Source organism: Triturus cristatus, chromosome 4_2, assembly GCF_964204655.1.
Source record: "Triturus cristatus chromosome 4_2, aTriCri1.1, whole genome shotgun sequence".
NCBI classification, from domain to species: domain Eukaryota; kingdom Metazoa; phylum Chordata; class Amphibia; order Caudata; family Salamandridae; genus Triturus; species Triturus cristatus.
In genome coordinates, this window is record NC_140586.1 from 631,599,193 (window position 1) to 631,612,253 (window position 13,061).

General features: G+C 43.2%; 1 protein-coding gene across 3 annotated transcripts in view; it reads left to right on the forward strand.

Moving 5' to 3' along the window:
* Positions 1-13,061, forward strand: part of WLS (Wnt ligand secretion mediator) — a 271,286-nt gene that overhangs the window by 217,618 nt on the left and 40,607 nt on the right. For all 3 annotated transcript variants that reach the window (XR_014960654.1, XM_085602300.1, XM_085602302.1), the window contains one exon: positions 11,496-11,579. Coding sequence is in view for 2 of the 3 variants with exons in the window: in XM_085602300.1 (XP_085458426.1) it covers positions 11,496-11,579 (84 nt within the window). In the remaining variant the exon portion in view is untranslated. The remainder of the gene's footprint in view (positions 1-11,495; positions 11,580-13,061) is intronic.

The window sequence follows — 13,061 nt, forward strand, 5'->3', positions numbered from 1 at the left end:
AGGGGGTCTACTCAAACTACTTTGTGGTCCCGAAGGTAGACGGGAGCCTCAGACCCATCCTAGACCTGCGATACCTAAACAAGTTCGTCAGAACGCAAAGGTTCAAGATGACTTCGCTGCAGGAGGTGCTGCCCCAAATAAGACACGGAGACTTCATGGTCACCGTGGACCTCAAAGATGCCTACCTGCACATCCCAGTAAACAGAAGACACAAGGGACTTCTAAGGTTCAACATCGACCAGGAACACTACCAGTTCACAACCCTGGCATTCGGATTAAAATCGGCACCAAGGGTTTTTACAAAATGCCTGTCGGCGGTCGCGGCCCACCTACAAAAAAAGGGGATACACGTCTACCCCTACTTAGACGACTGGCTGGTCAAGGCAAACTCGCGCGAAAAGTGCGCAGCGCACGCAAAACGCGTAACAGACACTCTCACGAACCTGGGGTTCTCAATCCACTGGGGGAAGTCGTCGATGGAACCGGAGCAGGTGAAGATTTTCCTGGGGGCAAAAATCAACTCCCTGAGCGGCACCGTGGTGCCCAGCGACAGGAGGACAGATGCCCTACTGAAGGAGACGCGGCTCTACCAGAAGGGGCGAGCTCTGACAGTGAGGGCGGTGAGCAAATTGATGGGGATGATGGCATCGTGTATCCAGCTAGTGCCGAATGTACGCTTGCACATGAGACCATTCCAGGAATGGCTACAACAACAATGGTCACAAGCAAACGGAAGTTGGGAGGATCTAGTGGTTGTTACGCACGCAGTGCAGGAGGAGATAACTTGGTGGAACAGAGACAACATGACAGCAGGGAGAAGCCTGACACCACCAAACCCAACAATGACCATTACCACGGACGCATCGCAAAAGGGATGGGGGGCACACATGGACAACCTCCGAGTGAGGGGTCTGTGGGCTCCAGCAGATGCGGTTCGCCATATCAATTACCTCGAGTTGAAGACAATCCTACTAGCCCTGAAGGCATTCCAGAGGCACCTGTACAACCAGAGGGTGTTGGTTCAAACGGACAACACCACGGCAATGTTCTACATCAACAAGCAGGGGGGGGACACAGTCGTTCCCTCTCTCCTCTCTGGCTCAGGAGATTTGGAGATGGGCCATACCTCTCAGGATAGATCTACTGGCAATTCACCTACCGGGGAAGGACAATGTGGAGGCAGACTGGCTAAGCAGGCAGACCTCTGCATCTCACGAGTGGGAGCTCAATGGCCAGGAAACGAAGAAGCTTTTCCGGAGATGGGGAACTCCCACAATAGACCTATTTGCAACACGCCAAAATGCAAAATGCCAAAGCTTCGCGTCCAGGGAACCAGATCAGCAATCCCAGGGGAATGCCCTATGGATAAGCTGGTCGAGGACATTTGCCTACGCCTTTCCACCGATACCCCTGTTGCACACAGTGCTCAGCAAGTGCAGGACCAGCAACATGACTCTAATCCTAGTGGCCCCGCAGTGGGCAAGGCAGACATGGTTCTCACAAATTCAAGAAATGGCGCAAGGCAATCCGTACAGGTTCGAGAGGAGAAAAGACCTGCTCTCAATGCAAAACGGGGAGGTCCTGCACCCAGAGCCAGAGACCCTCAACCTGGCAGCATGGCTCCTGAAGACCTAGAGTTCGCGCACCTAAGGTTGCCTCAGAGCACTATGCGAGTGCTACGGGAGGCAAGGAAACCAACTACAAGAAAATGCTACAGCGCAAAATGGAAAAGATTCACGGTGTGGTGCAGGAAAAAAGGCCTGCAAAACAGAATGACAAGAGACTCAACTGTGCTGAGGTACCTCACACACCTTCTAAAGAGTAACCTCTGCTCGAGCTCCCTAAGGGTACATCTAGCAGCGATCATTGCCTACACCAGAGGTGAGAAGGGTACGAGTTTCTTCACCTCGCAGGTGGTGAAGAGATTCATGGAGGGAGCCAAAAAAATGGCCCCCCCGAAAAGGTTGTTGCCGCCGCCGGCATGGAATTTAAACGTGGTTCTGACGGAGCTCATGAAGGCGCCGTTTGAACCCATTCACAAGGCCACTCTGCAAATGTTGACGATAAACTGCCTTTCTAGTGGCCATAACCTCACTACGCAGGGTGAGCGAGCTTCAGGCACTAACGTCACAGGAACCCTACATTCAAATTCACAAAGACAGGGTAGTCCTGAGGACGGACCCACACTTCATGCCCAAGGTAGTGTCGGCGTTCCACATGAATCAGAGTATCCAGATACCAAGTTTCTTGCAAAACCCGACTACAAACGCAGAAAAGGCACTGCACACCCTCGATGCCAGAAGAGCGGTGATGCACTACATTGAAAGAACCAAGGAACTCAGGAAGTCGAAGCAGCTGTTTGTGTCCTTTGCTACTAGCTTCATGGGTAGACCAGTGACCAAGGGCACCATCGCTAGGTGGATTGCCCTCACTATTCAATTCTGTCACAAACAGGCTGGACAGGAGCTAGCGGAGGGGCCCCAGGCTCACTCCACAAGGAAGAAGGGGGCCACCGTTGCCTTCCTGGCAAACACGCCCATCCAAGACATTTGTCTGGCTGCAACTTGGGCATCTGTGCACACGTTCACAAAACATTACTGTGTGGACATTCAGATGAATAAGGAAGCACAGGTCGGACAGAAGGTGCTACAACACATTTTCAACGACCAACGATCCTCTTCCACCCAGCCACCACAAAATTAGGAAAACCGCTACAAAGTCTATGCACAGCATAGTGAATCCAGAAAGATTCACGCTGCAAAACGAAAAGTTTCTTACCTGTCGGTGTAGTTTTGCAGCTTGAAGATCTTTCTGGATTCACTAGCGAACCCACCCACCTCCGCCAGGAAGATGAGGCTGGAGGAAGAGGGGGTGAAATGGAAAAGATCAAAGAAATGGAAACGTTCAGAAAATGGACAAAAGGATTAAGCAATCGCCTAGGGTAAAAAAAAAAAAAAAAAGAGGGAAAAAAGAACCCGAAGATGGCGCCCCAAAGGTGGGACTTCCGCAGGAAGCACGACGACGTCACGGAAGGTGCACCAAATGGTGGTCGTCGCCGCCCACCTGGGCTACAAAAAAAAAAAACAAAGAAAAGACTACGAATCCGGACCCAACCACAAGATCGCGGTATGATGCACAGCATAGTAAATCCAGAAAGATCTTCAAGCTGCAAAACTACACCGACAGGTAAGAAACTTTTCGTTCCACTTGTGTGGCTGGGCCTAGTGGCCATAACGGGAATGGTCAATGGGAGTCCTCTCGCAAGGGCTCACATTGACCTTGGTTTGCCTATGATTCGTAGGTTTGTGTGGGTGTTGCCACAGCACTAAATAAAGCAGCTGCCACTATTGCTTATCTATGAATTTATCGCATTAGCATCTTTTATGTCATGGTCTCTTGGGCCACAAACCCAAGTGTGGTACTATTCTTATCTGGGGGACATGTTGCAGATCAAGGTGGTAGGAGATTTGTAGCTTTTGCATATTTAAGAACTTTAAATCACAATAATGTGAGGAGAATGCTTTAGTCAGGTTGTGGTTTGCAAGGTATTCTGGGTATAAAAACCTAGTGAGAGCAATGCAAGTCACGCCACCCTGAATTCCCCCAGCTGTCTGTTTTTCAAAAATGTGCACATTTTCTAGTCTTCCCTTGGTGGTGGCTGAGCAAGGGCCCAAAATCCACAGCTCCTGACTTTGCAAAAAACAGGTCAGTTTTGAGTTGAAAAATTTGATGCATCCAGGTTGCCTTTTGGGATGTTTCCTGTTACGTGCACTTGGCCTACCCATACAAATGAGGTACCATTTGTATTGAAAGACATGTGGGAGCATGGAATAGTAGAACATTTGTTATTACCAATTGGATTTCACTAAATTTGTGGCTTCCAAATGTAAGCCAGTGTATAAGAAAGAAGAAATGTTTAAAAATACCCTCTAAATCATATGCTATTACTGGTAGCCACAAATTCAGAGATGTACAAATAACCACTGCTCCTAAACTCTATATCTTGTGCCCATTTCACAAATACATAGGTTTTCTAGATACCTATTTTTCACACTAAATATTTCACCATATGAATTGGTCTATATTCTGTACACAGATAAAAAACATTTTACGGTGCACCTCTGATGTTTTTTGTGGGTACCTTGGGTTCTTGGAGAACCTCAACCCTTTATATCCCTAAAACCAGAAGGGTCTAACGGATGCAATGGTATACTGCTTTTGTACATGGGACATTGTGACAAAAAGTTACAGATTAAATAGTGGTCCCAATTGGCTGTTTTTTCCTGCTTTTTTTCAATACTACTTTATTTCAGCAGTTAGATTCTTTGGGGAAACCTTGAGGGGATCTGCACATATGAGCCCTTGCTGAATTCACAAGTTTTGTAGTCTTTTCAGTAATCTGCAGCCTTCCTGGACCACCCATGGGTTTCACACTTGTTTCCTCCACAAACTGTAAGTAGTTTGAGAGCACAAAAATAGGACAAATGGCTACCTCTTTCAAAAATGCCAAAACTGCAAGTTTTTTTTTATTCAGCTCTGCTTGTTCCTGAAAGCTGAAAAGATGGTGACTTTAGCACAGCAACCCGTTGATTGATGCTATTTTCTAGGGGAAAAAAACAGACACTTTTATCCAGAGCACCTTTTTCCGAAAAACTAAAAAGGTGGATATATTTTTCTTATTTTCACGGTCCCTTCCAGGGGAATCCCCAAACCCTGGGTACCTTTTTAGAATCCTCATAATATTGGGGGAAACAGACACAAATTTGGCATGGATACCTTATGTGGGGTGCGAAAAGTTATTCAGCCCCAAAAGGCCACATAGCCAAAAAGGGCACAGCACTGGAGGGGGATTGGGAAGAAAGATTAAATTCTTGTTTGTACAATTCCAGAATTACTACAGGAATGTATTTTATTTTCAGGGACTGATTGATTGTTATGGAAGTAGGCAGCAGTCTCCGTGTAGTCAATTGTCATGACACTACCTCCAGACAGTCACACGGTGAGAAAACCAGCAGGACTCACAGCAAAGAAGGCCAGTCAGTCCCATTGATGGGACCGATAGCTAGGAGAATTCCCAGTTTGCTGGGAGGGGGTGGGGTACATGCAATTGTTGTGGGAATCGGGGGGGGGGGGGTCTTGATGGTAACGAGATCTGTACAGCTAGGTGGCAGCAACAGGAGCATTTCAAAGTGCAAGCAAGTGTAAAGCAATCATCTGACAGCCGGAGATTGTGCAGCAAGTTGCAGAACCTCCTTGAGATGTGCAATCCTTGGTACTTTACTGTGGTGGTGGATCTGGTGGTGAGTAGGACATAAGGACCTCGTCAACAGGTTAGGAGAGCCAGCATTTACTGATGGATCTTTATATGGACTCGATTACCAGGCTGCATTTCGTGGTATGCTTCGTACAGGTGAGGAGTACTGCTTGTACTTCACAGAAGCTTGCAGTACTGCATTTGCATATGCTAGTTTATGTGCAAATCAAAGGAAGCTATAAGCATCAGCAGCGTAAACGCCAGCACCATAGGGTGAGGCATAACCATTCAATACGGGCGTTACTTTTTGTTTAGTGAGTTGCAGTCCATCCATGTAAGCCCACTTTTCTCTACAAATCTTGGCTATCTTGTTCTTTAAAGCGCCATTAAACCTTTCCGGAGGACTGTGGGTGGGAAGCCCAGCGGAAGTGTCTGATTCCCAAAGGCTTACATTGTTCTTGGATCATAAACAACTCACAATGATAGCAGTTTCTTGGCTATAGCAATGTCATCCACTCTTCCAAATGGGTAGTCTTTAATCCATCTACAGAACATGCACACTAAAACCAGAACATAAATATAAGAGTAACAACGAGGCATGGAAGTGGATTGGCAGTGGTGGTGGTGGTGGTATTTACATCCTTTCAAATGTTGTAGACTGAAATGGGGACAAAGGAATTACAATACTTGCGGGTAAACCAGTGTGGCTTTGTGGTAAAGATCATACAGTCTCTGCTTACGTGGACAACATCATGGTGCATTTGGGCAAGATTTGAAAGAAGCACCTTTGAGACAACATTTGCTTGCTTTTCCACACTGTCTCTTATGCATGTTCTGTTTAGACAAGACACACTTTTCTGCATCAGAAGTATATTCTTGTGGTTCAGCAAGTCTTAGGGCATGAGGGATTCAGCAACACTTCAGAATTGGGAGACCCCACAGTCTGTTAGCCTTGTCAGCTGGGGCATTTCTTCTAGACACTTGCGTAGATCTTAAGCAGACTGATGCAGCATGCATTTAACAATAGCAATTCTAGAATTTAGTTGAAGAGCATCAGATCAGGTAAACGCTTTACATAGGGCCCACTTTTAATTGGAACTTCTGCAGACGTGAGGAACCCCCATTACAGCCACAGAACCCAAAATTCATAGGCAACCCCAAAGCAATACTTTGAATCAGTGAAAATAGTTTTTTGAGTCATTAATTAAAAACCCTGCATAGGAGTTACCAATTTGGTAACTTGTGCAGAGTGAACTTTTGGTAAATTGCTTTAAATAACATCCTATCGAGAACATATGGCATAGATTGCCTTTATCATCTGTGAGACATGAATCATCAACCTAATACACAAGATCTCAGTGTAGTAAAGATGCATCAGTGAAACCAGTGCAAAGCTTGATTAGGTGGACTGTGGAGAAGGTTCGATAATGAGCCTCTTTATCGAGGGTTGTAGAAAAGACACTGAATTCAGCATAGGACCTTTTGAGATAGATGTAAACAAAAGTATTTTGTATCTTAACATGGATAGATGTTGAGTTTTAGCAGCCAGTAATGCTGATGTGGAATGAGGTACAACAACAGGGACCCTAACGCAATGTTTTCAGAAGCCTCAACTTAATGGGAGGCCACTGAGGCATCCAGCTGCAACAGCATCAAGACAAAACAAATAGGCACTCTGCTTATTTCATCACCATGATCCTGAAGCGCAACCCTGTTTCTCATGGCTATATAATGTAAAAGGTGACAATAAGTCTGGTAAATCTAAAGCAGGTGCCAAAGACCCTGCTTGTTTCTGAGATCCAAATGCTTGTTCTACCTCCATATACCAAGGTTAAGGTTCTGGGTGTTCTTAATACAAAATCTGGCAATGGTTTTCCATTGGTAACCCAAAACCCATTGCCTGCATATCTGGGTGCTGATAATGGATCTTAGTAGCATATTGATAGCTTTGACTCTGTGTGTAGACAGGTGTTGCTCCTCATTGAGATGTTGTGATCTAAATATGGACACAGGGTAAATAAACCTGTAATATCTCTTTAGACACCTGTTTCTTACCTAGTCAGTGAGCTGATAGAGGGAGACAACCTTGCATTGTACCAATGAGAAAGAAGCAATCCACAAATCCTCAGCATATTGAACAGGAAGATGAAGGTATTCGGATCTTTCTTGAGAGCCTTTTGGGTGGCTAGTGATTCAGTATAAGCATAGGAATTTGGACCGTGTGATTTGAGGATATGTTGACAAAAAGGTACTGACTTTCAGGGGGTATTTGCATGGAGAAGAACCAAAACATAAGTCTATAACAGTAAAGTGTGTGTTCACACTTCAGATAACTTCAAAATCACCTGTTTGCATCATTTCAGTCTGGTCCTTGTTTTCGAATTTCTTAACAATTGACATTCTTTATCTTTTGTTAAATTGATCAAATCCTTTTCCTTTTGAGGAGATGTTGGGCAGGTTGGTAGAAGGAGGTAAGTGTCTCTCAGCAGACATTGGTATCATTTCCAGGTTAAAAGTTTGAATCCAGTCAAGGCAACTGCCTTTCATCCTTCTGTGGTAGATGCATTGTGTACCATTTTATTGGCAATAAAAACCTCTTGACTGAATAAAACAATTGCGAGAGTATGCTGTAAAAAAAAAAAAGGCATTGATCGCTATTGTTTTTCCTACCACCAGTTCATTACACACACTGTTTTCTGTCCTGGGTGTTGCAGTCTTGTTTTGTTCCTCTTGTTTGGTGTAAAAAAAATAATACTTTTACTGAGTTACAATTGTCATTATAATTAAAGACTTGATACATTTATACAGAAATACTAATCATAATATTATATAATATAGCAGAACTGCTTTCAAATCAAAAAGAGAAAAAAAACAGAGCGGAGAGACAAAGTTACTTTCATTCATCAATGAAAAAGCTGGCACAGGTGTTTTTGAGGCACCGGCTGCCATTAACTCCTTTTGTCCTGAGAATGGGCGCTTCTGATTTATGGATTTGACAAAACATAGACCATCATTCTAAAACCGACCAAACTGTAGGATAGATCCAGGCTCTAGCAATGTAGAGTTGAGCCGTGACAATCGCAATTGCAACCACTGCTGAATCTCTAGGGTTCATAGCACCTTCTTAGATGAATGCACATCATACCCCTGATGGGACGAGAGATTCAGCGAGATTGGGGTCTAAAAGTTCTTTAACATTGGACATCCATCAAACAGGTGGACGATGTCAGCAGAGTAAGTGCCACAATTTTGGCAGCTTGCCTTATTATTGGAAGTTGTCCCAGCCCATTTGCACATTTTCTCTGGAGTATAATAAAGCATGAATATAGGTTTAAATTGTTGCATTTCAGATTTATTGAAAACACCGAGCAGTTGATGATATCAAATGTTTCCTGTCATGCCGTCAACTGAAATAGCCATGTCAAGCTGACTGCTTCACTTTGCCCAAGTAAGGGTCGGTCATCATCCGGACAGGCACACATCATTTTATGAATTATTCCGATAGATAACATACCTAAGGTTGAAAAGAAAAAAAAAATACTTGAAGATAAGAGTCCTTCGTATCAGCTAAGTGTAGCTATCTATGTAAAATATGATCAAGAATTTGTGAATATTTAATGAAAGATTGTTGTGGAAGGCCATAACAATAACAATCCTGAAGAGCAGAACAGGTACACAAGCTGGACATATGAAAAAGCTGCCCTAGGGTTTTTAAGTATAGTGTGTGCCACCTCCTAACCACGGCATTATGAAAGATGGGCGGGGAATCTGGATTGCCCAACAATTGTGTAAACTAATTTGTAGTTGACACAGCATATTTAATACAGATTTCCCCCCCAAACCTGGTGAATATCCTTAATGATCTTAAACCGCACCCACTTAAAAAAATTCTGGTCAAACTGTCTACAATGGAGCCTAAAATCCGATCACAAAGACAATTTATAACCCATTGCAAGGGAATCGGCGTCATGATATGCAATTAAATTCCAAATACACCATCTAAAAGCTTCTCAGAAATGTCGTTTAATATCAATAAGTTGAAGACCACTTTGACCTGAAGTTTCATGTGGGGTGTTTCCCACCTAGCTCTTTTATATCCACATGAAACTGCCAATGACCCCCTCCAGCCGCTTAAAGAATGAGTCGGCGCCTCGTAATGGGATCGTCCGAAATAAATAAAGAAATTTAGGGAGAATATTAATTTTGATGATGGCACTGCTCTATTAGGCTAAGAGGAAGATGGCTCCATGAGCACAGTTTAATGTTAATAGATTTCAAGAGACTCCTAGTTCAGCCTTACAGCACAATCTAGATTACCTCCGATCTCAACCCCAAGGTACCCCAAGGACATTCAGCATGGTAGCTAAGCAAAACCGGGGGAACAGATCAGCCAAGTGTTGGCTTTCCAGATTGACGAAAAGATGCATAAGAATGATATTACATGTATTAAGGATAAGGAAGGTACCCTGCATTATGACACACAAGCCATAGGCAGTCAGTTCTGTGACTTGTATAAAGAAATTTATGGTCAGTCAATACAAACTGCACAGTCTTCTATTAATGAATACGTACAGATGTTTGGATCAACATCTGGCCATGGGACTGGAGGGGATATTACTACTTGCGAACTTAAGTTTTGATCAAATCACTACCTTAAAGCAGCAGGGGAAGATTCTATCCCCCTGGAGTTCTATGAGCTATTTAGCGAAACACTTCTTCCCCCTGTTTGAGGATGGTGTCATACATTGATAACAGGGGAGTCGTTCCGAAGTCCTGGAAATCGACTAACATAGCAGTTTTCCTTAAGAAGGATAAGCCTCCTCAGAAGAGGGGATCAAATTAACCCATTTCCCTCAAGTCTGACACAAAAATATTTCCTACACTTCTTGTGGTCAGCCTTACCCCTCTTCAATATATTGTCTCCCTGCAGCAGCATGGAATCGTCCTAGGTAGGTACACCACCGGCCCTACGAATTGCAGAGTTGACATGTTCAATGTTTCTAGAACTACAGGCAGAATTGTAGACATGATATTTTTGAATTCCGAAAAGGCATTCAATCAGGTCTTGTGGGTTTTTCTTTGGTCAGTTATATCTGCAGTTGGAACCGGACAACAATTTCTACCTTGGGCTAGGTCTCTGTAAAAGAATCCTGTGGCCAGATTAATCATGGATGGCTACAATTCACTACCTTTCCACATATATAATGGCACACACGAGGGTTACCAGCTATCCCCACTTCTGTTCGTCCATTATACCGAACCTTTTATATTAAACTGAATATTTCTAATCTTCTGATCCAGCCGGTCGTCCTTAATGGGGCAGAATTGAAACTTGGTGCATATGCAGGCGAAGTGACAGTATATTCATCCAGTCCCACTGAAGCTATTGGTTAAATCTCAGCTGAGGCAGATGGGTTTGGAGGGGACACTGGCTACAAACTTAACCTAAAGAAGACTCAGATTTTGTTAGTTTTGCTTCCATTTAAATATTTAGACCAACACACTTGAAAAGTCTGTGATGACTTGGAATGAGCTGGTCACTGAATGAGCTGGTTACTTTAAAGTCAATCCTCTTACCTTGACAGACCACCACTGTTTACTAATTTAGATTGATCTTTGCTGGAATAAGAGTCATTGGAGTACAGCTGGGATCACAGTCTGTCACAAATGACCCAACCCAAAATGTTTTTAAATTCTATCACATTTTATGTTAGCCATGATTACTCCTGGGGGAAATTGCTGCATCCATTTGAGCAGATGATGGGGAAGCATGGGATGAGGTTTGGCACATTAGGTTCCCAAAATTTTTATTGTCCCTTTTGGTTACTGCTCACTGATTCTGTGCATGCTTGATGTATTTTTAGTTGTTGCATTTCATATCACTCCTAGATGCTCAAGAAAATGGAAATGTAAAATGCTGTATTTACAAGTTTACTAATTCACTGTTAGTAAAGCCTTCTTTACAGGTTATTTTGCCTTGGTTTGTCAAATCAAATGTTTGGTAAATAGTAGGAGGTGCTGCAGGAATTGTAAATCAATGAGCTGGAAGAGGGACTGATACATCTGAAGTATCTAAACTGTCCTTCTGTACTGTATAATAAAGATACTGTCGCAATGTTCACTATTGCTAAAAGCAGGTCTGGAAAGTTTGTTTTAACAGTATCTGCCTGAATCTGATATCTCTGTGAAATAGATCTTGCTGGCAGTTCTAATCTGTTTGTATTTTACTTTCTTTGAACAGGGACTCATTTTTAGGTTTAAGTTCTTGATGCTCATCACCTTGGCCTGTGCAGCTTTAACAGTTATCTTTTTTATTACAAGTCAGGTAAGTGATTTTTTATTTTTTTATTTTTAGCTTGTCTTGAAATGCTCTGACAATCAACAGTAAATCAATTTTTTCTTAAATTACATTTCCTTATATGGTTCAATTTGTGTTTAAAAATTTACTTTTATGTTGCAACTTTTACTTGTGTATTTAACAGCACTTTTGAGGATCTGTGAATTGCAAAACAATAGCTTGGAGCTACACTTAAGGTTGCATTCGAAGCGCTTAGGGCTATTTGAGCGGATTCATAATCTGACCTTCAAGCTAATCAATGTCATGAAGCTATCAGGGCTCAATGTACAGTCCATGTTCTGATGCATCTAGTTTTACAGGTATTGTATCCCCCAGTGTGACACTCCTCTTTTTCTTCTCTCACTCCCTGACCTTTCAGAGTTTTCCACTTGTGCCTGGTCTTCCCAATTTCAAATATGCATTGTCGGTGATTTCCCACTATCTCCCTTATACTCCATTCACCATAATTATTACCCATCTTATTTCTTATCCGGTGCTCTGTAAGGTTATTTTTTCTGTCTACACTCACTCGTCTTCCTTTCATGACATCTCTAGTCAGTGGGTGTCTTAGTCTCCCTTCATCTCTGCATCCAAATTGGGAAAGGGGGTGTGTGTGATCATTTTGCCCGTGGTCTGATTCTCATTAAAGAGTGAAGTTAGCTAGCTTATTTTTAATGTGGTCCATGGTATCTCTCTAATCATCCTGCACAGGGCTGGGATGCCTTTTCTTAATGTTGCCATAAGGTAATTTGACTCTGGGAATCTTGGGAGGGGGGGGGGGGGGTGAGGGGAAGAGACTGGGGTATTGATAAACTCCATTTTGTAGGATGTTAGTAGTACTAGAATAGTACTACAAAATGCTATTCACAAACCTTCATGCTGAAGTCTCTGCCTCTCCTGTCTTTATTTATGTAGATCTGCGCCCAAATGTGTCGAACTCCCTACATATAGGTCGATGTTTTAGTAGTAAATGTTGGAGGGATGGGAGAGTGGCTACAAAATGGAAAATATTTATTTGACTAAAGGGGAAGGGTTTTGGAAGGAGTAAGGAGGGGTAAGGGATGGGGTAAGGGATGGTTAGGGAGGAACATGCACCCATCCACAAAAGAGTAAGCCCTTCCTATTCACAAAATGCACTTCTAAAGTTACTGCAGGCATAAAGCCCCAAAACAATTATCAGTGTATTCAAACTCGGAGCTGGAGTAAGTGTACCACCACCAGGGCTACACCCTCCAATATAAAATAATAAAGGTAGGGACTTAAAATGAAACCCTGTAGGAAATAATAGTGAAATAAATTTTCACGCTCGCGCTCTCTCTCGCGCTCTCTCGCTCTCGCTCTTGTAGTTTGGTGTAAGCTCATTCAGTATTTTTAGAGAGATCAACTGAAATCCAAATTTGTTTATCTAGGGACGCGGATCCGTCAATTGGCTGCCAGCACTTTAACCAGGAGTTGTTGGCAGCCATCTTG